The sequence below is a fragment of the Anabas testudineus genome, chromosome 15, assembly GCF_900324465.2.
Source record: "Anabas testudineus chromosome 15, fAnaTes1.2, whole genome shotgun sequence".
NCBI classification, from domain to species: Eukaryota; Metazoa; Chordata; class Actinopteri; order Anabantiformes; family Anabantidae; genus Anabas; species Anabas testudineus.
The window spans coordinates 21,759,438-21,785,260 of NC_046624.1; the positions used below are offsets into that span (position 1 = coordinate 21,759,438).

The 25,823-nt window shown below is 42.3% G+C and overlaps 2 protein-coding genes across 32 annotated transcripts in view; one reads left to right on the plus strand and one right to left on the minus strand.

Moving 5' to 3' along the window:
• Window positions 1-777: 777 nt before the first annotated feature.
• On the plus strand, window positions 778-10,423 carry LOC113159560 (zinc finger protein 135). Of its 5 annotated transcripts, XM_026356320.1 has the most exons (4): window positions 2,772-2,857; window positions 2,941-3,065; window positions 4,458-5,082; window positions 6,685-9,339. In XM_026356320.1, exons 3-4 carry the CDS (start codon window positions 4,508-4,510, stop codon window positions 7,565-7,567), a joined length of 1,458 nt encoding a protein of 485 aa, XP_026212105.1. In that variant the 5' UTR covers window positions 2,772-2,857; window positions 2,941-3,065; window positions 4,458-4,507; the 3' UTR covers window positions 7,568-9,339. The 5 variants fall into 5 exon arrangements, with proteins under 5 accessions (XP_026212109.1, XP_026212107.1, XP_026212105.1 ...); XM_026356324.1 differs by lacking the exons at window positions 2,772-2,857; window positions 2,941-3,065 and adding an exon at window positions 778-809 and having other exon boundaries at window positions 6,685-10,423; XM_026356322.1 differs by lacking the exons at window positions 2,772-2,857; window positions 2,941-3,065 and adding an exon at window positions 1,697-1,810.
• An 8,350-nt stretch (window positions 10,424-18,773) lies between these two features.
• LOC113158929 (protein quaking-like) overlaps window positions 18,774-25,823 on the minus strand; it is a 30,591-nt gene continuing 23,541 nt past the window's right edge. For 26 of the 27 annotated variants that reach the window (XM_026355316.1, XM_026355315.1, XM_026355284.1 and 23 more), the window contains 3 exons: window positions 25,671-25,814; window positions 21,301-21,388; window positions 18,774-21,204 (listed from right to left, as the gene is read on the minus strand). In XM_026355316.1, coding sequence (XP_026211101.1) covers window positions 20,810-21,204; window positions 21,301-21,388; window positions 25,671-25,814 — 627 coding nt within the window. In that variant the 3' untranslated portion in view covers window positions 18,774-20,809. The remainder of the gene's footprint in view (window positions 21,205-21,300; window positions 21,389-25,670; window positions 25,815-25,823) is intronic. The other variant, XM_026355313.1, reaches the window with a different exon arrangement.

Sequence of the window (25,823 nt, forward strand, 5' to 3'; positions counted from 1 at the left end):
CTGAGTTTCAGAGTAAAAGCTGCAGCTGATAATTTACTGATAAACTTCCTGTTTACAGCTGATGAGGTCACACCCATCACCAGTGCGATGCTGATAGAGTTGTGACATCACAGTGACATCACAGAGAGTACTACTTTGTTCCTTTATACTTATGCTGCACTGTGTGTGTTATTTCCACAGACAGATAATTAAAGGGCCTGGAAAGGACCTGGGAGTCCTGAGGCCTCGGGGTGCCCCTGTTTCAGGTGACTATTGTTCCTCAGTTCAGATGAAGTTCCTGATCCAGGCCCTGATCTCATTCTGATTATTTTAATTATGTGCAACCAACTGTGCACGTGGGTCCACTGAGGGGTAGTGAACACAGACGCTCAGAACCATGTGTAAACTCTAATTATTGACTAAATTTAGATAAAGATGAATCAAGTTCTTGAAAGGTCATCTCTCTTCGTCTCCACAGTTTCAGGTCTCAGTCCTGAATGCTGCAGAACACATTAGGGTCCTGGTCTGATCTACTAACGTGGAGTTTGGTTTAGAGGCTGGCTGAGGGTTTGTTGATTGTCAGGTGTTTTTCACCGGACTGACTGGTTCCCTGCGGATGTTCAGGTGCATCAGAAGCTCAGAGATCTTTAACACTGCGATCTACGTGTGACTGACATACTGCTACTGAGACTCAGCTCAGTCTGGGTCAGTAAGGCTGAACTCAGACCAGTTTGGTCCAGAGGACACAGGACAGTGATTCCTGGAAAGGTCGGTTCCACGTCGTCCGGTTACAGCTCTGCTGTAACCTTTGACCCAACCTGCATACTCAGGTGAGTCAACACAGCTGTGATTCTGCATGCCCTTCAGGGTCAGTGGACTCAGCAGTATTTGAACAGAGGCTCGATGAACTGACCCGTTTTTCTTGTCACATTCTCTTCTGGTTTCGTGGTCTGGGCAGTTTAGGGGGTTTGATTTGTGAAGGTTTTTGGAGCCAGTTTGAGCTGATGTGGTTTGAGTTGATGCTGCTCAGCAGTGAAGTGGGTCTGTTAGGTTCTGGTTCAGAGATACAGCCAGCGTGTAGTGCAGCTTCTGGGAAGTTCAGAAACTTTCCCTTAGTTTATGATTAATCTCGTTGGTTCAGTCTCATCGTTTCTCCTTCACTAAAGTTTCACCCTATTTCTGTCAAGTCCTCTAAGTACTGAGGTCAGACAGCGCCACCTGCTGTTGATGTCATTTACTGTTCGAGTCAGAACTTCACTTCTCAAACCGACGACTTTCATCCGTTTCATGCGGACTAATGGAGCTGAGAGACTCAAGTTACATTTGTGTAACTAGTAATTAGTTTTTTGACCAGAAATAAGAATATTGAAAAATCAACATGTCCTGAAAAACAGTTCTTCAGATACAACAGACAACTCGACTTCAGATATGAATAAACACTGAAAATATACATTAGTTCGAGTTTTCTGAAAAACACGGATAAAACCTTAAATCAAATTTTACGACACCTCACGACAAATGATGTCAGTTTGCGGGTTTTCGTCTCGTCGTCCAATCAGATAACTCGCAGCAGGCTGCGCAGTAGATGAACCAATCACAGAGCGAAGACCGCACGGACAGCCTCATGCTTGCCGCGCCGCTGCCGCCTTCTCGTATCCGCTCTGGTTGGAGACTTGTCGCTCGCTCTCGCTTCTGTGCCGCTGCAGCGGTTAGTAGCAGACAGGCTGCCCCTGTTCCCCGGCTGGGATGTGACAGAGGCGCGGCACCGATCACAGACTTAGAACCCCTGCAGGACCGAACCGGGAGAAGCGGGACCGTCCCGGGTCGAATCGTAAGTGTTTATGTTGAAAATGGTGTCAGAGGTTTGAGGGAGGAGATGCTGAAATGGAGCGGCGGGCGGTGCGGTGGTGTCGGTCACGGCTCTGAAGCGATGTCCGGTAAAATCTGCTTCACGTTCGGTCTCATCTGATGATAAAGATCCTGGACGGTACCGTAAACGCTGCGCGCGCAAAATGTCCGTTAACGGGAAAAACGGTGACAAAAAAAAAAAAAAAAAAAAAAAAAAAACGGAGGCCGAACGGTCCTCTTCATCCTCTCCTCCTCCTCCTCCTCCTCCTCCTCCGTGGAGACAGTTTCCATCAGGAGGAAACAGACGCTAAATCGCTGCAGGCTCCAAATCAGAGATTTGACTTCAGGTGTCGTATTTTATGTGACGACACAATCAAAGTCAGGTGATGAAGAATAAAGAATAATCGTCAATAAATAATAAAGTTTTTACGCGAGTAGGAAAAACAACACAGTAAGCTGAAGTACAGGAGCAGTTCACTGATTCTCAACCAGGATTCCACATGAACACTGAAGCTGGTTTTAGTTTCATGTTGTCATTCCCCCTGTTCACACTGCACATCCTTCAATGCGGAGTATAACGTGTTCTACAACAAACGGGAAGAGAACTCTGTGCAATTATCAGGACAAAATACAAAAGAAGACACTGTCTCAGTTGTAAATCTGAAATTCCTCCGTTAAAAAAGCAACAGTAATGTGTTATCTTTGTTTGCTGCTAAATTCCTGCATCTTTTTATGAGAACACTAAAGTTAATTTATGGTTAACTTCGTTGTACTTTATATTGTTAATTTAATGTTTAGATGCTTTAGATATTTTTCCTTCATTTATTTTATTTTCATTTAATTTTAAACATGTTTCTGTTTGCATGTTCTTGTCCTATGCTCTTATTGTGAAAGGCACCCCGCCGTTGTCAGCAACCATTTAATCCTTTCCCACAATGCTTTGTGTCCACGTCCGCTGCTTCCTGTTTATTGTCACCGTCTGCGCCGGTAAAATCTTACATTTTCGCTTCTCTGCCTCCGATAAAAAACAGTGAGTAATCGAATCCTAAAAGGTTTCAGCGCTAAACTATCTTAGCACCGTTTATTCCACGGTTTGCTCTTTTATTTTGACAGCTAACGTTTGGGGAAGAGAAAATCCTTCCTCTGCTTCCTCATCACTGTCAGTGAGCCCGCCCGAGCCGCCAAACCCCACTAAAAAAAGCGACTACTTAAAACCTTCCGGCTTTAAGTCTAACAAAGTATGTATGTTTAAATGTTTTAGGACATTTTATGAACTAAGATGGTGTCGTAACGTGCTTCGGCATTGAGATAATCATTAATAATGTGTAAGTGAGGATGAAATGTAATTTTTAATAATGGATGCCCGACTGGCAGCCGCCCTTCGCGGTGTATTGAATGGAAAATAATCGCTGAAATAATGAGGACATTTGTCATTTATGTTCAAATTTAGTATAAATAAAATGATGCTTGCTTTATTGGACTCATTCCAGGCTGAAGAGTGAAACGACAATTTATTTAAAAGCAAAAGCCTGCCTGTAACGTAAGTCGGGCTCCTAACTGGCTGGGAGACGGTAAAATGGGTGATTTGTAAACGGAGTTCGGCATAACCGTCTGTCCCGGTAAAAATGAAGAATGAAAGTGTCGCAGAGTAGCCGAAATGTTTTTATGAATTTCTGTTTTCACGTGAAACCTCTGTGTCAGTAATCTGTTAATCCGTTTATTAATATTAACCTTCCTCTTAGCGGTTGTTTTGTCGAAAAGGTCAGAGGTCACTTGTGTGTCCTGAGTATCTGATGATTAATAATGTAAAAACAACCAATTACTGCGAGTTTGGTTAATCACTTGTTAATATTACAACTTCATGTAGTCTCTATCTATCTGTAGATTAAAGTATCAGTACAGATACTTTCTTACAAATAAAAGTACTGTGCTCATAATGTTACTTTAGCAGTATAAATGTATCAGCTCAAAAAATACTTGAAATACCAAAAGTAAAAGTACAGTAAATACAGAATGGTTCATGTCACACAAGTGACTCTAATATTATTGGATTATAATTATTGATCATCAGCTGTGTGAATCTAATGATGTGAGTTATGTTACATCCAGCTGTGTCCTTTATAATTTTTCACTGCAGCGCTGCTTTAACAAACAGATCACACTGTCTATCCTATGCAGTACAGTAGTATGACTGCGGATCAGTAGATATTGCAGCTTGTCCACCAGTTGCAGGGTTAGTGGTTCAATCCCTGCTTGTTCCAGATGTTGCAGTAACCCTGACTTTGAGCCAACTGTCTCTTGGTGCTGCTCAGTGGAGTTGTTGGGTTTTCTATATAATTTTGTATACAATTATATTTGTAAGGTTTTGAACCTTAAACACTGTAAAGTGCTTCGAGATTACTTCTGTTGTGATTTGGCGCTATACAAATAAAATTTAATTGAATTGAATTTCTTTGTATCGTGTCAGGAACCAGTGAAACCAGTTACACCAGTTTGTCCCACCAGAGGAACATGCTCATGTTTTTATCTGTTCATACATGTGCTGATAACAACATTGAGATAACTGTGAACCCCTCATGTTTCTCCTTCTCCTTCTCCATCTTCATCCAATCTTTCCTCCTCCTCCTCAGGCCTGTAGCTGCTCCTCTTAAGGTGTTCTTCTCCTCCGCCCTGGTTCAGGATGGAGGACTCAGAAACGGAGCTGGCAGTTTCGGAGCCAGACGCCCTGGGTGCAGACTTCATCACGGTGGAGCTGGACACACAGCCCATCGAGTACGTAGTGAAGTGGGCGGAGGTCGGTTCCAAGTTTACCATCTCCTGTGTGAAGAAGGACTCGGACGAGGCGACAGAGCTCACAGCAGACCAGCTGAAGATTGAGACGGACGAGGCCGTCTTTGCCCCGTATGAGGAAGTCTACCCCTGCGAGGTGACGGAGCAGAGTGTGGAGATAAAGACGGACTCTGATGAGGAGGAGGACACTGAGGAGGAGCATGAGGTGCTGGTGGAGGCAGGGAGCAGCCAGCTGGACGGCGAGGCTGACTCAGACCAGGCTGACTTTGAGCCAGATGAGCGGCAGTACCGCTGCAGCTACTGTGGGAAGTGCTACAGCCACGCCTCCAGCCTGTACCGCCACCAGCAGACCCACACCGGGAAGAGCGGAGTGGCCCCACCGCCTGCGAAACGGGCCCTGGAGCCAGCGCATCAGGATGCACGCTACACCTGCCCCCACTGCGGCATGAGTTTCAAAGGCAGCAGGTCTGTATCAGTGCACAGGTAGAGATAAAGAAATAATAAATACACTGCTGCATTTAAAAATCATCATTACAGAATAAAGGTAGAAAATACTGTTGAAGTAGTAGTACACTATAATTTGTGTATTAATACTTGAGATACACTGCCCGTCCAAAAAAAAAAAAAGTCACCAGCTGGATTTAACTAAGCAAATAGATCAGGGCCTTCCATTGGATAATTACTGCATGGATGAATATTGTTCAGCTGTCAACAAGTTATTGAACCCAAACTGCTGCTGTGAGTAGCTTCTCATTTCAGACAACCATGTCTGAAAACACATCCTGTGGTCATGGAAAAGATGTTAATCTGTATCTGTGAGTCAAATTATTGGCATTAATCAAAGACAACATCCAAGGAGTTAGATGAAACTACTAAAACTGGGTTAAGGACTGTCCAACGCATTATTAAAAACCGAAAGGATAGTGGGGAAACATCATCTTCGAGGAACAAATGTGGTCGGACTTAAACGTTTGGTGAAATCAAATCTTAAAAAAATTAACAGTAGAACTTAGGGCTATGTTTAGTAGTGAAAGTATGAGCATTTCCACACACACAGTGTGTAGTGCCGTCAAGGGATTGGGACTAAACAGCTGTGTAGCCTTAAGAAAACCACTTGTCAGTGAGGCTAATTGGAAAAAAGGCTTCAATTTGCTTGGAAGCCTAAGATTGGCCTCTGGAGCAGTGGAAGAAGGTCATGTGGTCTGATGGGTCCAGATTTACCCTGTTCCAGAGTGATGGGAGCATCAGGGTAAGAAGAGAGGAGGGTGAAGTGATGCACCCATCATGTCTAGTGTCTACTGTACAAGCCTGTGGGGGCAGTGCTATGATCTGGGGTTGCTGCAGTTGGTCAGGTCTAGGTTCAGCAACGTTATGCCTCCAAAGAATGAGGTCAGCTGACAACCAGAATATACTGAAGGACCAGGTTATTCCATCAATGGATGTTTTCTTCCCTGATGACTTGGGGATATTCCAAGATGACGATGTCAGGATTCATCAGGCTCAAAATGTAAAAGATTAGTTTAGGGAGCATGATGCGTCATTTTTACCCATAGATTGGCCACCACAGAGTCCAGACCTTTAACAACACTGAGAATCTTTGGGATGTGTTGGAGAAGACTTTGTACAACGTCTGTCTCCATCATCAACACAAGATCTTGGTGAAAAATGAATACAGCTATGGATAAGAATAAATGTTGAGACTTTGCAGAAGCTTATTGAAAGGATGCCACTGTGAATGCGTGCTATAATCAAAGCTAAAGGTATATATATATACCTACGGGCAGGGTATTTAGTACAGCAGTAGCTGGTTCAGTGCACAAATGGTTTGATGTGAACTTGTGGCTGCTTCGAACCGATACTTAACTGAACACATCGATTCATTAGTTTAGCTCAACTTTTGCAGGTTCCAGCTTTTGCAGCTCTTTCTGGTGGTGAATATTTTTGTGTTGTTTTGACCAAACCATGACGAGCATTTCGTCACAATTAATATCCCGACAGTGAGTCAGTGATCTGCAGTTTCACTCTGGTCAATTGCATCTGATTGATTCTGATCTGTTTGTCTGTCAGGATGCTAGGGAGTCACCTGCGGCTGCATGGGAAACGGCGCATCCACCCCTGCAACATCTGCGGGAAGGAGTTCAACCATAGCTCCAGCCTGTCACGCCACCGCCTCATCCACAAAAAGGGAAAAGGAATCCCCAAGGACGTAGCCCTTGGCCCCAGCATGGCTGCCCTGCGCCATTCGCTGAAGGCCGGCAGCAAGAACAAGAAGACCAAGAGGCAGCAGCATGTGGCGACTGCCATTATCCAGAGTCCAGGCAGCGATAAGTTCTATGCCTGCCCGCAGTGCGACATGAGCTTCAGGACATCCACGCAGTTGTCCAAGCACCAGGTGACCCACGTCAAGGAGCTGCTGGACAACTACACCCCTGGCAAGGAGAACCTGGGCGAGACCTCGTCCGACCTAAAGATCCGCCTCAAACTCTGCTCCCGTGACAAGCCCAACTTCTACACTCTCTGCAAAAAGAACCGCCGTCGCCGGGGGGGCCGAGCCAGCAAACGGAGCTCGGCCACCTCTGAGGAGGAGGAGGAAGTGGGAGGAGGAAGGGGCGGAACTGGCCGGCATGGCTGCAACCAGTGTGGCAAGAGATTCAGCCATGCCTCCAGCCTGGCGAGACACCAGCAGACCCACAGAGCAGGGGACGGCACTGGGCGCGGGAAACTGCAGCAACACCCGAGGCAGCTTCATACCAAGACCGGACTCCCTGCCTCCAAGACCAAGACCTACACCTGTGGGGCCTGCAACAAGACCTTCATGCACTCATCCAGCTTCTCTCGCCACAAGAAGGCCCACATGGAGGAGGAGCAGCGGGTTCGGGCTGCTGCCGCCAAACGCCGGAAGAGACCCATCTTAGATGAAACCGCCCCATTGGAGTCCGACTCAGAGTGACATCACCTGTCTGTGGAGTGGGTTTGGGCCTGTTCTGGACCTGTCCTGGGTTGGTTCTAAATCAGCACTGACTGGTTCTGGACGTGTTTGGGATCAGTTCTGCAAAAGTTCTAATTAGAATTAGGAAAACTTCTGGACCAGTTCTTCACCATTCTGGACCAGTTGGGGACAAATTCTGGGCCGCTCACAGTAGTTTGGTTGTCGGGTTTTGGAACTGGAACTGGTTGATTCTTCTCTGGTGTAGATAGCAGCAGGACATCCAAATATGGTTGTATGGGGGGTGTCTCCCCATACGGGCATATCCATATATGGTCATAACCGACCATTAGCTAATTGCTCTTAAGGATGGGATTAGATTTAAAGTGTTACCCCACCCACCCTGCCCCCACCTGTCTGTCAGGATGCTGTTCGCGTTCAGTCTGTCCCCCACACTTCATTTACCATCAGCCATCTAAGGAAAGCGCTGGGAGCTGCTTGGAAACGGAGGCAGCTGCATGTGGGACTGATTCAACCTACATTTTCCCATCAGCCCCAGTACCTCAGTTGGCATGCAGAGCATCATGGGATACTGAGCCGTGCAGAAAAGATTAATAACAATAAAACCAGTTTATATTAGATTTCTTTGATGAATAATCAACATGCTGAGATCAGGTGATGGTTGGACTGTACGGACGTTTGTTAACGACAAAAGTTACAACAAAACTTTTATTAATAGAGATTCACTTTCCTTCCTCTTGTCCAGAATCTAAACACAGAAACCACTTGTTTACGGTTTTAGCTTCATTTTCTGATATTAGCTGGGATCCTGAAAAAATTCCCTCACAGGTACTTTTCTCAAAAATTTGGTTTCTGTCACAAAGTCAATGTTTTTGTTTTGGTGTTTCAGTAAGAATCTGAAATTATCCTCTGATTAATTTTTTTTATTTTAATTTCTTCTTATTATTCTCATCTTTTCATACACTCTCAGCTTCTACGATTTTTTTTTATTACTATTTCATTATATTTGTTTGTTGCTCAGAACCCAAAAAATATTCAGTTTACAATCAAAAGGCTGAGATGTTTTTTTTTTTATTATTTAAATCATTAGTCAACTGTTTTAAATCGTGTAAAACAATGTTGCTGATCATTTCTGCTGTTTTTTTTTTTTTTCTCCTCCAGCTCTACTGCAGAAGAGAATTTTCTCACAAACCACAAATTTATTTTCCTTTCAGATGTTTTTCGTTTTGTGTCCTGTGCACATTGATCAAAGCTGGAGACAGATTTCTTGTCAGTAAGCCTTACGTAAGGGGTCCAAATTTTCTGTTTTTCCGCTGAAACGATTCAGTTTTGTCACAGATAAACCTCCGTACATGTCTGTTTCCCTCAGAAGAGCGACTCCTTCACTCGTCTCCATGTTTTTCTTTTCTCCTTCAGATGTCACCACCCAGTTCCTCCCTGTGTGATTCTGATTGGCCCAAGTTATTATTGGCATGTTCTGATTGGTTAACTGTGTTGTAGTTTTGATATTTTTAAAAGGTTAAAATGTGAAATCGAGGTTGGCACTTGCGTTCCTCCACATTGACGTATGCTTGAGGACTATAACCTGCAGGTAGTCGGCCATATTTGTAGTTTCTCAGCTGACAAATATGGATTTCTCATTTTAGCAGCAGAGCGGAGGTCGAAGGGGAAACTGCACTACTTATTTATGAATTTGGAACAATGTTGTAATATATAAATATAAATGGTATTTAAATGTAATTCACAAGTTTAAAAAAAAAAGAAAAAAAAAAAAAGATAGCATCTAGGCAGCAAAACCAGACCTAGCTGCCCATGTTACAGTAGCAACTCCACCTCCATCTTCATCGTTTAGCATCATCATCATCTGGCAGGAAAGCACCTCAAATCAGCTGATTAACAACAACAGAGAGTCCTGACAAATCAGACCTGAGGTTTCTAAGGATGGACGTTTGAGAAACCATCTGGACCGGAATGGACAAGTTTTTGGACAATGACAGAGACGACGATAAAAACAGAAATCAGCTGTTTTCACAAACTAAATGTGAGGTTCGAGCTCAGAGACGAAAACGTTACTTTACCAAATTAAAATTAAAGACAGATGTTTCTCTGAGACAACATCTGAACTGAAGTGGACAAACAGTCAAAGATGGAAACAACACAACAAAAGTTTAAACAAAGCCAAAGATTTAAATTCAACAAATTGAAATACTTTTGTTTTCAGTAGGTCAGAGTTTAAAGTCTGGTGTTGGACCGTGAGGTGTTCTTAAGGAAATAACATGTACTGCAAACAGACGTTCTCCTGAGACGATAAAAGAGCAGCTCAGCACGTTCCCAGAACCAAACGGAGTTTTGTCACAATTGGACTCGAGCGTGTTTGACGTGTTTAATCCGTTGATGAGAAGACGACAGTCGGATTCGTGAAGATCTTTGAACTTTAAACGTTCAGGTCAGATTTTCTCTCCCTCACAGACAGACCAGGTTTAGCCCCCCACCTCCACCCTACTTGCTGGTTTCTGCTGTCGAGCCATTGGACGGCAGCGGTACTTTGAGTTTGTGAAGAACATTTGTCTATGTGAATTGGGCTTAACTTTAATGGTGACGTTTCCTATTTATAACGAGTTGCACAGACCCCACCTCCTCCACACACACACACACACTATCTTTGGGTTTTGTTTGCGGGCCGTAAAGCTGCCGTTTCCCTCTTTAGATCCACGTTGTGTTGGTTTGTTCTGTTTGGTTTGTGGTTCCAGCGAAGCTTCACCTGCAGATAGAAGGTTGTTCGTCAGTGTGTTGTGTTCCAATAGATTAAACCCAGTTGACTTGTTTTGTCTTGCGTTTTGTAATAAACCTTTAAAAGAAGTTTAATGTGTGTCTTTACTCTGAACCAGATTCTGATCCACAAACACAGGAGGCTGAGACTCGCATATTAACATGAATCTTTGAGCTGACGATCTTCAAACTACAGATCAGCCAGAACCAAACTCCAGATGATAGGGAGGTTCTGTCTGTGCTGTGTCAAACTTTACAATAAAACTCAGTTTTATTGTTGTTAACTGAAAACAAGCTGCTGGAAAGAAAATGAAAACTACGTTTACCATAAGAAACGCCCTTTTGAAAAAAAAAAAGGGAACAAAATAGAGTAGAAAGACCGAGAGAGAAAATGGGTTGGATTGGACTAGGTACCCACAGACCCGTCTGTCAGAGACTGGTCTAATGACACGTTACAGGATCTAAGTGTTTTTCTCTGAGACCCTCTTCCCAAAATACAGTGTTGTAGAGACTCAGCGTTGTCACTAGAGGACAGCAGAGAATGTGGTTTCTCAATGACAGAGGAGGAGAAGAGAGTTCAGTTTTCACGTCTGTCTTAAACAATATCTTCTAAGGTAATCTTAAAAGACATCTAAAATAGAATTGTGACTAGTTGAAATTATAATAAAAACTCAGGTTATCTACAGTTGCATACTGACCAGTACGAATGACATTTTAAGGAATCTACACTTAAATTTTAAATGCCGAATTAGCATTTTTTGGACCGAAAGAGTTTAAATTACAGATTTTTCCAATTTATACTACTACTACTAACGATATTTGTAATAACATTTTGACTAGTCAAGTGACTCATGACTTGAATGGGAAAACTCATTTAAGAATTTAAATTCCTGTTAAATATGTTTAATAGCATTTTGGACAAATGCGTCTCTAAATGTAGACGCAAACATTGTCTCGTGGTTCTGGATCTGAGTCTGGTATAAAGTCCAGTCCAGCTGATGAAATGAAAGGTTGTTAAATGGCCAGCAAAGCATTTTTCAACATTACAGTTAATACAGGTATCAGTCGGTAATCATCACAGCCTCATCTGTCCTGAAATATTGTCTCATAAAGCTGCTGTTGAATCATTGAAACATTTGTAAAGTAGAAAAATTGTAGAAGATCTTCTAACAACAAGTTTATGCTTGTGAAATATTAAATGTAAACTGATTTTTACTATAAATGCTGGACTAGAATTGTTTTTAATTCTATCATTTTTCTCTATTTATTAATGTATATATTTTATCTCAGTCTGTCTGTTGGAGGTCCAGCCCCGATGTCCAATCTGCTGCTCCAGTGGAGAGGAAAAACTCCCTTAAGAGGAAGAAACCTCCTGCAGAACCAGGCTCAGGGTGGGCGGTCATCTGCCTCGACCGGTTGGGGTGAGTGGAAAGAGGAAAGAGAAAAGAACAAATCTTGACTACTACTGCAGAATTCTACTAACAGGACAAACAGCTGCACAGTAAAACCTCCACATAGTCCAAACTGCAGCAGCTATCTTATTTCTGATCAATCAACAGGACAAATGTCTCCACTGTTCATGTCTCTGCTCTAACTTCCTGTAGCTGCTGCATCAGGTTCCTGCCTGAGCTCCTGATCCAGGTCTACAGACCCTCTCTCCCACTGAGAAGATGCTTTACTGCCGTTCTGGCCTTTGGTTTGTAGTAAATTTGTATTTGCTCTCCCGAACAGGCCGTCTGCTGAGATTTATGTGTAGCTACAGAGCAGCCTGTGGACTGACATAGGCAGCTGCTCACTCACCACATAACAGACGGATAATTAATTTTCTGTGTGTTCATGCCGTTTGATTATTTACCTGTCCTAGCTATTATATGTTGAGTGATTGGAGTTGTTCCATTGACGTGATGCAGCAGCTCATTAGCAGTTACATTTCAGCCATTGCGGCTGATCCCAGAACAGGTTTCTGTCCTCTTGGTTTTGGTTTTGCAGCACTGAGTGGAACTCAGGTATGTTTGTTGTACATGTGTATGTTTGGTGCTGGGGTTTTGTGTATTTGGTATTTTAGAGATTTAGGTTTTTTAGATAAGTTATTGAAACCTAATTATTAATCAGCTGGAGTCCTTGCTCTTTGGTAGATCCTCAGATCAACTATCATGAAGAACTTGTTCATCTTTCTGTCCATGTTCACCACAGAAACTCCCTGTGGATGTGCTGTTCCATCCATTTCAGTTCCAGTTTTATTTGTGCCCTGACTCATAGTTTGTCAAAAGGACTCAATCAGTCAGTGTTGACTGTTTGTGATAAACAAAGAAGCATAAAACATTCAGAAGTCTCATTTCTGATGTTCTGTGAGAAACTTTCCAGGTGGCTGCATGTGCAAACCTTTGCACTGGACACATTTTATCTCCCCCATCATTGTCTCACATTAATCATCTTGACAAATAATAAAGACACATAAAAGTCATATATACAGAAACATTTCATTCATGGTTTTGTCCAAAGAACAAAATGAAGGCTGAAATGTAAAGTCTATTTCCAGTGGTCTCAGTTTTTGGAGACCCTGATCTCTGTCAGGTTTCTGTTGCCTGTCCCTCCTGCAGCAGCATGTTTGGATCTATTCTGCCTTTCCACATCTTCTGCTGTTCTCCATCCGTCCACCAGATGTCCCCAGTGCTTCTCACCTGTAGGACCCTGTCACACACCTGTTCCACATAACCTCATTCAGTTTTTGTACTTGTACATCGTTATTGTCCACATGCTTTGAGTTCTGCTCTCACCTGCCTGTCTGCTTTCATTGTCCAAAGCTGACACCAAAGAACTAGAGTTGATTGGAACCTGTTGAGCTCATCTGTTTGCCATAACTGCGTCTCCTGCTCTGTGTGTCTGATGTTTAGTTTGTCCTCGTCCCCCTGTTCTTTCCAGATTTCCAGTCAGGATTTAGAGTACATCATAGTACAGAAACAGCACTGGTAAAGGTCACTAATGATCCTCTATTAGCAGACAATGGTCTACTCTCTATACTCGTCTTGTTAGATCTTAGTGCTGCATTCGACACTAAAGATCACAACATTTTATTACACAGACTAGAACATGTCATTGAGATAAAAGGAACAGCACTAGAGTGGTTTAAATTGTATCTATCGGATAGATTCTTTTCACTTTATATATGTCCCCGTTAGGCAATATTATTAGGAAACACTATAAATTGTCATTGTAATGCAGATGATACTACTTATCTATGAAACCAGAGGAAACTAATCAATTAATCAAACTTCAAGTTGCTTAAAAGACATAATGTGTCACAGTTCCAGCTCCTCCTGCCTGTCTGTCCCTCATTTGGTCTGTTTCCTGTTTCCCTCCTCCCTGCCTAATTACCCCCTGATTACTTATTTACTGCACCTGTGTTACTCCCTCTCTTTATAAGCAGTTTGAACCTGCCTCTGCTCGACCCTCCGGTACCGTGACTGTATTATACCATTTGGGGTGGCTGTGTCTCAATAGGTAGAGCAGTTGACTGTCAATCACAGGATTGGTGGTTCGATTCCCAGCTGCCCTGTCACATGCCAAAGTGTACTTGGGCAAGATACTGAACCCCTAGTTGGCCCCGGTGAGTCAGGTCAGCTGCATAGCAGCTCTGTCATTGGTGTGTGAATGTGACGCAGTGTAAAGCTCTTTGAGTACCAGCTAGGTAGAAAAGCGCTATATAAGTGCAGAACATTTACCAATTTATTACCACCTGATCTGTCCTCTCCCGCCTCTCAGCACTAGACCTGATTCTGTTCTCATTCCCCTCCTTAACTCTACCCTGCTCTGTTTATGCTTTGGACCTCCTTGTGAAATTAGCCTAGCGGATCAATTGGGTTTTTTTTATCGGAACTGTCTATCTATGTATGAACTTGGACTTATGATATCAACCTGTTCTTTGGATTTTGGATTTCTTTATTGGAAGGAATTGTAATAGGATACTGACTGTTTAATGTTGTGCTTCTGCAAATTAGTAACAACTCACCTGGAACCTCTCTACCATTACTAGCCACGAGTCTTGATGCTTTCAGTCTCCACCTGTCTCCTGTAGCTCCATTCACTCTCTGTCTGAACGGCCATCTTGGTAGTGACATCAGACTCACCTCTCACCCTCAGCAACCACTTCCAGATCACCACCATCACCATCACTGCTGACTCTCTGGATCTCTGCAGCAGCTCATACTCAGGTCTTCAACTCACCTTTAAAAGTCTATTGCTCCATCCACCACTCGCCATTCCTAAACCGTCATACTCACCCGACGCCCCTCAACACTTCCTGATTCAACCATTTGCTCTCTGGCAATGGAGTCTGAACCCAGCCTCGTGACAGAACTATCTGGCCAAGAAACTGACTCCACCAGAGACCAGGCATGGAAGGGTCAGGTAGAGGGAGCCCTGTGGAAACACTATTCACAGCCATTCAGGACTTAGGAGAAAATTACCGTAAGCTAACTTTACGTGGGTCATAATGTCCTCCTGTTCCTGAAACTGTATCTGCTCTCTCTCCTGCTCGAGTCTTAAGCAAACCCCCACCTTATGACGGAAACCCAGAAAAGTCGGCCTTGATGTCTAATCTCATCTACTCCAATCTAATCTCTAGTTTTCTACTCCTGAATTCAGACAAGACAGAGGTTATTTTGTTTGGTCCTAAAAAATCTCAGAGACACTATGTCTAATCACGTTCTCACCCTTGATGACTTAGTATTGGCCTCAAGTAATACTGTAAGAAATCTCGGAGTTATCTTTGACCAGGATATCTCCTTCACTTCATACATCAAAGAAATCTCTAGAACTGCCTTTTTCCACCTGAGAAACATTAAAGTTAAAATTAGGAGCATCCTGTCCCAAAGTGATGCTGAAAAACTAGTCCATGCATTTGTTACTTCCAGACTGGACTATTGTAATTCCTTATTAATAGGATGTCCCAATAACTCATTAAAAAGCCTCCAGTTAATCCAAAATGCTGCAGCCAGAGTTCTGAGTGGAATTAGCAAGAGAGATCATATTTCTCCAACGTTAGCTTCTCTCCATTGGCTCCCTGTTAAATCCAGAATTGAATTTAAAATTCTTCTCCTCACTTATAAATCCCTTAATAATCAGGCTCCATCTTATCTTAAAGAACTCATAGTTCCATATCTTCCAAGCAGAACTCTACGTTCTCAGGCTGCAGGTTTACTTGTGGTTCCTAGAGTTTCCAAATGTAGAATGGGAGGCAGAGCCTTTAGCTACCAAGCCCCTCTCCTGTGGAACCAGCTCCCAGTTCAGGTTCGGGAGGCAGACACCCTCTCCACATTCAAGACTAGACTTAAAAATTTCCTTTTCCTCCAGAGTCCAGTTACTGGTTCTACCAACATGTCCAGTGTTTTTGCTGCTTGTTGTCTTTTGTTGCCTGCTGTTCTTTTCTCTCTCTCCTCTTTTGAACGTTTGGGGGTCAGATTAGTGTCGACCTTTGGCTTGATGTGTCTCAGCCCATCAGTCTGCTTAATTCTTTATTAAATAGTGTTTGTATAAAACAACCTCATGGATAACATTCAGACCAGGACTAAAAATATGGTGGTGGTTCTTATGGTGGATAGTAAGTTTTCTGGGGGTGGGGGGGGTCAGTCCTTCATGTGGCTCTGGTGTGATTTGGGCAGATCTGCATTTACCTTAGTTATTCGTGTTTGTGTTCTATTGCAGAAACCAGAGAAAAAGCTGAGGAAGCGACCAGCAGACAGCTCATCTGCGTGAGGAGGAGGTCAGGTTATTGGGCAATGGCTAAGTTGATGTTAAGAAACAAAATGCTGAATAATGACCTGGCTCAGCATACAGGTGCTGGTCATATAATAGAATATCTTGATGAAAAGTTGATGTATTTCACTAATTCAATTCAAGAAGTGAAACTTGTATAATGTATACATTCATTCCACACAGACTGATATATTTCAAGTGTTTATTTCTTTTATATTAAGACCAATACGAAGAGGATTTTTCCACACTCTAATCAGCTAATTAACTTAAAACACCTGCAAAGGCCTTTAAAAGGTGTCTCAGTCTAGTTCTGTAGGCTAATTATATGACCAGCATCTGTACATGGACTGACTGGGTCTGAGAGGACTGGATGGGTAGTCATATGGACATCCATTCCCTCAGTTCCATGATGTCTGGAGCTTAGCCTAAATCAGTAGCAGGTGATGACAACGTTTTGAGAACATCAGGTGAAAATACAAAAGACGTTATTGAGAAAACTTTAAACTCAACAACACTTTTATTTTCAGAAAAATATTTTCTATTTAGAACAAACAGGGAAACCTTTGCTCTAATGACACAAAGTCACATCTTTTTGCTTAACAGTATCATGCTGACGTCCCTTAGCTTACACACTGGAACGTGCATATGAAACCCTACACTAGATCCAAAAATAGAAACTATTTCTATAAAGCTGCTACGTAATCTTCTACTGACTTCTCTGCAAACACGGGTTGAATATTTTATTTCATAAACATTCCTGCTTCATATATATTTAGACGTTAGGCAAAAGTGCATACTTCTCTCTTTGCAACAGCAAAACAAAAATAATAATAATAAAAAAAAGACAATAAATCATAAGAAATGTGGAAAAGTTTTCTGTAAAATTCATTCAACCATAAAATGACCTGAAGCTGCTCAGGAAAACGTCTGAGACGTCACAGATGAGACGTAAATAAATCCTGTGATTTCGAAGTTTTTAATGTTTAAGTTCGGAAAAAGGGAAATTTGTTAACGTTACAAACGAATCAGACGTTTCCGCAGTGGGTTTACACCAGGACTCTGCGCAAGTTCATCAGATTGGTTTCATTAAATGTGTCAGTGTTGCCTATCGTTACTTTGTTCAATAAGGACCAATGAAGATCAACAAAGATCCATAGTTTCGTAGTTTTAGTAACAAACCCCATAAAACCGGCTTCCTCTGATTCTCTTCAGAAGGATCATCAGGTTTCCGATTGATCTGGACCAGAGGAAACATTTCTACCGATGAACAGATGATTTCTGACGCAATGATAACCAAAATTTGTTATAGTTACAATTTTTCGATTTTTTTTTTTCTGAACATTTTATGTAATTTAAATACTCAACTCTGTCCTTTGGATATTACAATTTTTTGTCAGAAATAAAAATCTTAAAAGAAATATGAAAACTTTTATCATTACCACCTCTTTCTGGAACTAGTACAATTTGTACTTTTAATTAACTAATAATGAACTTTTATTATATTACACTATTACACATTTAAGTATTTGGATTTTTTTTTTACAAATATTAAAATTTTTCCTTCCAGAAATACATTTGTTAGAGCACGTTTCAGCTTTTTTAAATCTGATCCATACTTGCTGAAATGTTTATACTAGTACATAATATTGCTATTATATTACAAGTTAAGTTAGTTGTGTTTTCATCTGGATTTTCTTCCAGAAACGTCTCAGATGAAAATGTTTCTTTCTACATGTTTTCTTTTACCATATTTATTTTTTTCTTGAAATACTACAACATTTTTCAATAGTAACATATTGCAATAGTGCTGGCCTGGTGGCTCAGTGGGTAGATCATCTGCTTTGAATGCAGAAGGTTCGGGGTTCAAACCCCGTCACAGACACCAGGTGTGTCCTTGAGCGAGACACTCCACGCTAGCTCCCCAGGCGCCGTATGTAGCTCCCCACTGCTCCCCCCAGGGGGATGGGTTAAATGCAGAGGACAAATTTCGTCTGTAACATGTAAAATGTGACAAATAAAAGCGTTTCTTCTTTCTTCTAAAACTTGGTTTCTAGAACAGCATTTCAGCATTTTTACCAAAACACTAATTCAGGCTATGAAGACCCTTTCGTGTGACTGTGTATTTGTACAGATCTGTTTACTCTGTGACTGTGTGTTTTAAATTGGAACAAAACAGATCAGATAATTAGCAGAAATGTTTTGATCTCATCACAGTTGGCTGAGATTCAGTAAAGTTATTTTAACAATCTGTCGGCGCTGACAAACCTTCAAATAAATTCTGACACTAAGGAAATTTTAAGTCAACATGGGAAAAAAAACTACCGTCTTTCATGACACAAAGTGAAACAGTTTTTTCTCAACTTGGTTTGTACACACACATAAATTAACACTGTTAGCTAACGTCAGGTAGGCGTCTGAGAACTTTTAATTCACACATTTATATGTCCGAATGTTCTGTTTCTCCTCCACGTTTCACTCTGTAGCACTTTGGAGTACAGAACAGAGAAAGGTCCGTGTCAGGATTAGCCTGGTTCAGCACAAATAAATTTCTGTTATGTTTAGTGCAGCCATAGGCAGGTTTCTGTTTGCCTCCAGTCTTTGTGCTAAGCTAGGCTAACATTTCTTGAACACATACAGGTAAAACTGAAACATCTGTAGTCAGAACAAAGTGAATCTATTAAAATGCTAATGTTTTTAATACTTTTAATTATTTTTAATACTTACACTAAGTTTTATGTTCATGTCACAGTCTGTTATTTGTCATCAACATCATGGTGGATCCATGAAGTCTTCAAAATAATTTTTTAAACAGAAATTGTTTAGTTTCCTTTGCTGAACATCAAGCATACAACAGGGTTAAAACTTGTCTGGTTCAGCTTTTTTCTGTGGCACCCAAACCCTGGAGATCACACTGTTGATGCCAGGTTTACAAGCAAGGTGTGCACACAAAAACCTGCAGTATTGTCAATTAAAGTCCAGTGAATTTCCAGTGATTTTGTTGGTTGTCGGTGTAAAAAGGCCGTGACGCTGGCTTAGCTGAAGCAGTGGATTTATGGGACAGGCAGGTGTGTCAGAGCGCTGAGTGGACTAACCAGCGATCACTGTCCTTCGGTAAGGACTGACTCACAGTTCGTGTCTCTGAACTTTAGCAACTGCTGAATCTGCACCAGATTACAAACGCCACAAACCATCATGGACATTGAGTCGTCTGTCAGCCCGTACAGGTACGCAACACATCATCATCACTACACAAAAACTATCATCAGACATACATGTAAGACACAAACTGAGATTGGTTCTGATTCCAGGTCTGAGAGGCTCTCAGGTGATTTAAACAGAGGAGTCGGTGACATCATCATAAGGACAACAGGTGATGCAGTGTGACGTGTGTGTGTGTGAGAGAGCTACAGTTACCAAGCAACCAAAACCTTAAAGTCATAAAGTTTGATGAAAAATGGTTGTAACGACTCCAGAAAAGAAAAGTTTGAATGTTTTAAGAAAATAATTAAAATATTTCAGGAAAAACCTGAAACATTCTGAGACAAACGTCAGGTTGTTGTAGTGAACTCATATCTTTGTTGTTGGACTTTTCTCAAAACATTAAATATTACAAATTTTTGCATTTTTTTAATGATATTTCGACTGGAAAAGTCCTGGTTAATTTATGACCGCATACTTCTTTCTTTACAATATTTCATGCGCTTAGTTTAGGAGGTAGAGAGGTCGTCCACCAATCGTGGGGTCAGTGGTTTGATTCCCAGCTCCTTTTGTCATATGTCAAAGTGTCTTTGGGCAGGACACTGAACCCCAAGTTGCCCTTGGTGAGTCAGGCCAGGTACCTGGCAGCTGTGTTTGTGAGTATGCAAATGAGAAACAGAGAAAAGTGCTTTGAGTTAAAATAAGGTAGAAAACCATTAACGGTGCAGAACCTTTTCCATTTACACTACCTGTACCAACAGAGATCCTCCTCCTTCAGAACATGGAGGCGTGTTTGAGGCGGGTTGAAAGCAGGTTAGAGACATGTTGGCTTCAGTTCACAGCCTCAGTTACAGGTTCTGAGGCATTTCATGTGTCAGTGCGTCCGTTCCATTTGTAAACCTTTGAAGTTCATTCTTTGCAGTACCACAGTACTACAAACATCTTATAGAACAGTGTACCCGAATGCCTCTAAACACTAAACGTTACATGATGAGCAGCGGCCCCTGTGAGACAGGTGTCTTTTACATTTAGTACTGATTTAGAGAATTCAGATTCTCTTAGCTTTACACAGTTAACTCATTTCTTGGGTGAAATTAAAACCGTGTAAATTACTTTAAGTCTTTTTCTGTCTCACTGCACCTGGACTGTGACACAGACAGACATTAAACTGATTTTTGATCTACAGAACATCTTCCTGTTGCTGTCTTACGTAAACTCATGTTTATGAAATTGGATTTCTAAGCTGTTTCAAGCCCAACACATTCTGGCTCAGGTCTGTTTAGATCAGACTCTCTTTCAAATCTATGTTCCAGGCTGTGGGCCAGCACTTTGGACCTGTGAAGACCTCCTCTGTGTAGTTTGTTACTGTGTCCAGCAGGAGGCGGCGCTGCAGTTTCGGCTGTGAACGAGGCCTAAGTGTGCATGTGTTAAGGTCAGTGTGGTGCTTCAAGGCACAGTAAGAGCAAAGGAAGGCAGCTGTGTGCGGTCATGGGAGGGTGGGTGAAGAGCGCTCATTTCTCTGTCTTAAGAGGCGTGTCTAAGGAGCAGCGTGGGGGCAGGGCTCCACTGACCGTGGGGGTGGTGGTGAGGGGTGGGGGAGCAGTCGCAGGAGCAGGGAGGGGCTGGCTTACCTAACACCCCCCCAGAGTCCAGAGGGTACTCCAGGATGGAAGTTGGAGCCAGAGCGTATGGGTAGTCATATGGAGCGGCGTAGATCAGACTGGATTCAGGTCCTGCCCCAGGCATCAGAGCTGGCGTCCCATTGGGCAGCACCGTCTGGATTTGACGAATCAGAGGCATAAGAGTGGGGCCTGTGGGGGCCGGGGTACGGAGAGCGGTGGGCGGGGCTAATACAGGGGTTGGGCCAGAGAGGACACGAGGAGTCTGAGTGGCAGCTGCAAGAGAGAAGGCAAGGGAGGCTGGGGGAGTGGGCGGGAGAGAGGGAGGAGGAGAACAGTTAGACTGTCTCTGATTGGTCAGAGTCTCTGTCTCTGATTGGTCAGTCAGACACTCACATGGTTTGATGTTGGCGTCTCTGTACGTCCCGTTGAGGATGGCTAACTCCATCAGCTGCATCTTCTTCAGACTGTCCTCCCCCTCAGCCTGAAACACACAAACAACCTTAAATAAACTTGTCTGTTTTAGTAAATTAGACTCGGACGCAAAACACCAGAGAGAAGTTTAAAGAAAGAGAGGAACATAAATTTCCTCCCACAACAGTGTAGAGTAAACCATCTACGCCCACTCAACAGGAGAGATGACACAGAACCACAGGAAAAGAACTGTGAGCAGAGGAAAGTGAATAAGTACAAAAAAAGTTTCAGTCCACTTTTATCTGACAACTGATCTGACAAAATCGTGATGAAAAATTGATTTATTATAATCAGTTTCCTGTTGTCAGATGTCGAACATCGCTCTGTGTTTCCAGTTCCACTAAAACGACGTGCCCCCTCCACACGCCTCGCATGGTTTCCCTTCATGTAGAACTTGACACAAATGTCCAAAACTAAAACTAAAACCAGCTCCAGCTTAAGCAGCTTCAACAGTTAAAATGCCGCTAATAAGCTGATTCATCCAATACTTTTACTGCCGTGGAAGATAATAACATCTTAATGAGGTTATTGAGGTCATTATTACACGGTTACCAGATGAAACCACAGGGGGAGCTGCAGACTCACAGGCTGATACATTAAGATCAGCAGAACTAATGGGGGGAACCAGGAGTCCGGTTAGAGAAGTGATCCTGCAGTTTCCTGACTCCGTAAGAGGGCAGGACACACACTCCTCACAACTTCTCTGACCACAGGGGCCCAGACGTTTCTCTTTATAATACACCTGTAACACAACTGTAAAGGCAGGTAAATGACCCATAATATAATCCTGTATATGATTCTGTGTAAATACCTAGAAATATACCTGATTATAAATACTAAACTTCTAATCTGCAACTCTTAATATTATAACTATAACTATTACACTATGATTAAAATACTATATACTACTATTACACTGCTATATGCTACTCTTATACTACTGTATGCTATGATCATACTGCTATTATACTAAATGTTAAATGTTCTTATATAGTGCTATTCTACCTAACTGCTACTCAAAGTGCTTTTACACTGCAGAGCTGCGTGCCGCTGACAGTGGGCACCAGGGGTAACTTAGGTGCACTATCTTCCAAGGACACTTTGACATGTGACAGGAGGAGCCGGGAATCAAACCACCGTTCCCCTGATTGGTAGAGGACTGCTCAATCTCCTGATCCACAGCCACCCATACTACTGTGTACTACTACAATCACACTATGATTACACTACTGTTATACTACTATCATAGTAACCTGTATGACCACCAGTAAAAATCCATCAACGTGAACTTGTTGACTCCCTAAAACATAAACATGTGTGAACGGAAATGTTCATCCTGTCACATGGAGGATGTGCTACACTCTAAAATGTATTAGAAGAAAACACAGTTTCCTAAAAGTGAAGCCAAATGTGTAAATATAAGGACAATGTGAATGTCAGAATCTCATTGGTTCAGTTCAGGTCCTGGTTCTGCTGTTTGTCAGTGGAGTGAGGAAGAGGAACGACCCAGTTTGACCTGGATCAACTCTTTATAGATCTGTTGTATTACTTACTTTATTTCCCTCTTTGTTTATCAGGTACCTCCAGTGACCTGGTACTGGCTTGGTGGTCTGGTCTGTAGAAGAGTTGAATGTAAAACTGAGGCTGTGTTCACTGATTTAAGGTGTAACGTATCAGGTTCTGTCGGCACCATCATAAATGGTCAGGCTGTAGAATCAGGTGAGTCCTTGGCACCGAAATCAACTACCAACTGTTGTGTGAGCAAAAATACAAACGAGCAAGAATAGTCGAAAACGTCTCTGAAAGCTGAACAAGTTTGAAGCTGGGTCGAACTGACACCTGAACCGGGTGCTTCTTATCTTCAATACGTTTTCTTGGTAATCTGCAAAGATGGTAAATGGACTGTGATTGAGAACATCTGATGGGACGTTGCTGCTGTTGCCCCTGCCCCTGCCCCTGCCCCTGCCCCTGCCCCTGCCCCTGCCCCTGCCCCTGCCCCTGACTGTTCCTCTGCAGAGAGTGCTTCTAGTTTAGTGTGTTTTTCAGTTCCCACATTTGTTGTTTTGTGGTAGTTGCTTCTGTTTTTTTCATCACTTTTGGGTTGGCTGCTTTATGTCTTCTCCACAGCTAAATCAGTACCAGTGAGTCGGTTTGCTCATGGCTCTGGACTTTGATGTGGTTCAGTCTTTGATTTGCATTTTGTGTTTCTCTGAAAAGTAAGAGATACTAACTGAATCTGCAGTTGACATCCTTGATTGCACTGAGCTGCAGCTCAGATGTTGAGCTGAGTAAAAGCTCTCCAAAGTGCTTTACAAACTCCAGTTACCCACACCTCACTGCTTGGATGAGCTGATGTGTTTCTTCTTTTGCTTTTCGTCTGACTTCTTCTGTTCTTAATAAGAGGAAGAGCTCTGAAAAAGATGGAGCACGGTTTTCTTCTGTTCAAGCTGTACATTTGTTATGACAAGTTTTCCCACCACCCACAGCAGATGCTGGAGCTAGGTTAAAGGTCATTCACAAGACCTAGTGTCTTAAAATTAATTCAAAAAGCTCCTCTTAATTGTGCACAGGAGCACAGGCTGAGTCAAATAACCGTAGTGAGACATGATGAGACATCTTTACCTATGTCCACTGCAGAGGACAACAAGCTCTCAAGAATGTTTCTAGTGACATGTAAGGCAGACAGACTAAGACATGTAAGCAGCAGTTCAATCTGAGAGCAACATGTTTCATAACCGGTTTGTAAGTTTGGGACGTTTTTCTAGAGAAAGTGGAGACAGTGGGAGGCAATGTGTAGACTATGGAATCTGAATACTACCCAATGTAAGTGAATGCAAATTACATTATGAACACAAATAATATATACATGTAATATAATATAATATAATATAATCAGAAAAGCATTTTCACTTTTTCCAGTTCTCAGAGAGTCCAGAGATCCACATGAGCCCAGAAAGGCAATTAAAGTCAGGTCAGTACAGTTCCTCCTCCTACACTGAAGCTTTCTCCACCTGTCAAAGACTGCTGTTGATAAGGTTACCTGTGCAACTGTAACACCTGTCTACCTGTCCTTCATTAACTGGCTCATTAACTAATCAGATCATTTGTAGATTTATTCATTGTCCATGTTTTCAATTCAATGACAGATAAAATTTTTATGGCACACTGATATGAAACCAACTTTACAAACTTTCACATCTGAGAACACACACACACACACAATCACACACACACAATCACACACAATCACACGTACAAACAACCAAACCACATGATCAGATTCTCTTCCTCTTTCATTTGCTTGGTGACTGGTTTCATGGCTCCTCGTTGGCCAGATGAAATTGAGGAAGTGAGAGTGGAGGAAGTGAGGATCAGCAGAATCAATGCATTTCCTGTCTCTCTGTCTGATACAGAGACAGGCAGATAGACACCCACTGACCAGATTCATTCAGACAGGGTTAATGTCAAAGGATCTTACTGTCATTACTTCAAAATAAAAGCCATCATCTGGACAGGAACGTTTTCATTTTACATTTACATTTAGTTATTTATCACACTTTTATCGACTGTCATGGTAAAAGGTAAAGGTCTTGTCTAAGGACCTCTACTAGAGGTAGACCGCAGCTGGGTTTTGAACCCTGGTCTCCCACATAGAGGGGCAGTATTCTCACCACTAAGGCTTTTCTCTAATGTTTGTTTCAGTGTGACATTGACTGAACCTGTAGATTTCAACTTTAACTTGGTCAAAAACTCTAAAATACTTAAATGAGGCTGCACATCCTAATTCCTTAATGATAATGTCAGTGCAGAGTGAAAAGGAGAATTAAACTCACAAAGTTCATCAGTCATGGAAGTATTAGAACACATGAATAATGCAGCTGACTATAAAGTTTAGTGAGAGCAGTCAGGTCACCTGTAACAGAGACCTGTCCTGACATCTCACTGAGTTTACCTGTGACTAGTCTGAAATGGACAAAATGCACAAATACATTCTGGAGGGAATGTACAGAAAGTCCTGGTCGTGCTAACTGTGTCGACATCTTCCTGGCATCACATGATTCATGTCCTTTCACAGTACCAGCCCTGTTCCTCAGATACAGCTTTGATAAATTTTTGGTATAAATGCCACAGGTCACAATGATTTACCAAGTACCAGTTTGGCTCTAGGAGGGAGCAGTACAAAAAATTCCAAAATTCCAGTAATGATGCTCACAGTGGCAGATGATGTGGGATTAGTTCAGGTACTGTGTGCTGGAGTGTGTATTGATGACCACATGTAGCCGTTTACTCACAGCAGGCACCAGCAGCTTGTTGACCTCGTCCACAGCTTGTTTCAGTTTGATCTCTGCTCGGTTCTGAGCATCCTCCACTGTGATGAGGACGTGAAGCTCCTCGTTCAGGTGCTCCCAGTTTGGCTTTCCCCGGTTCTGCTCCTCCTGCATACA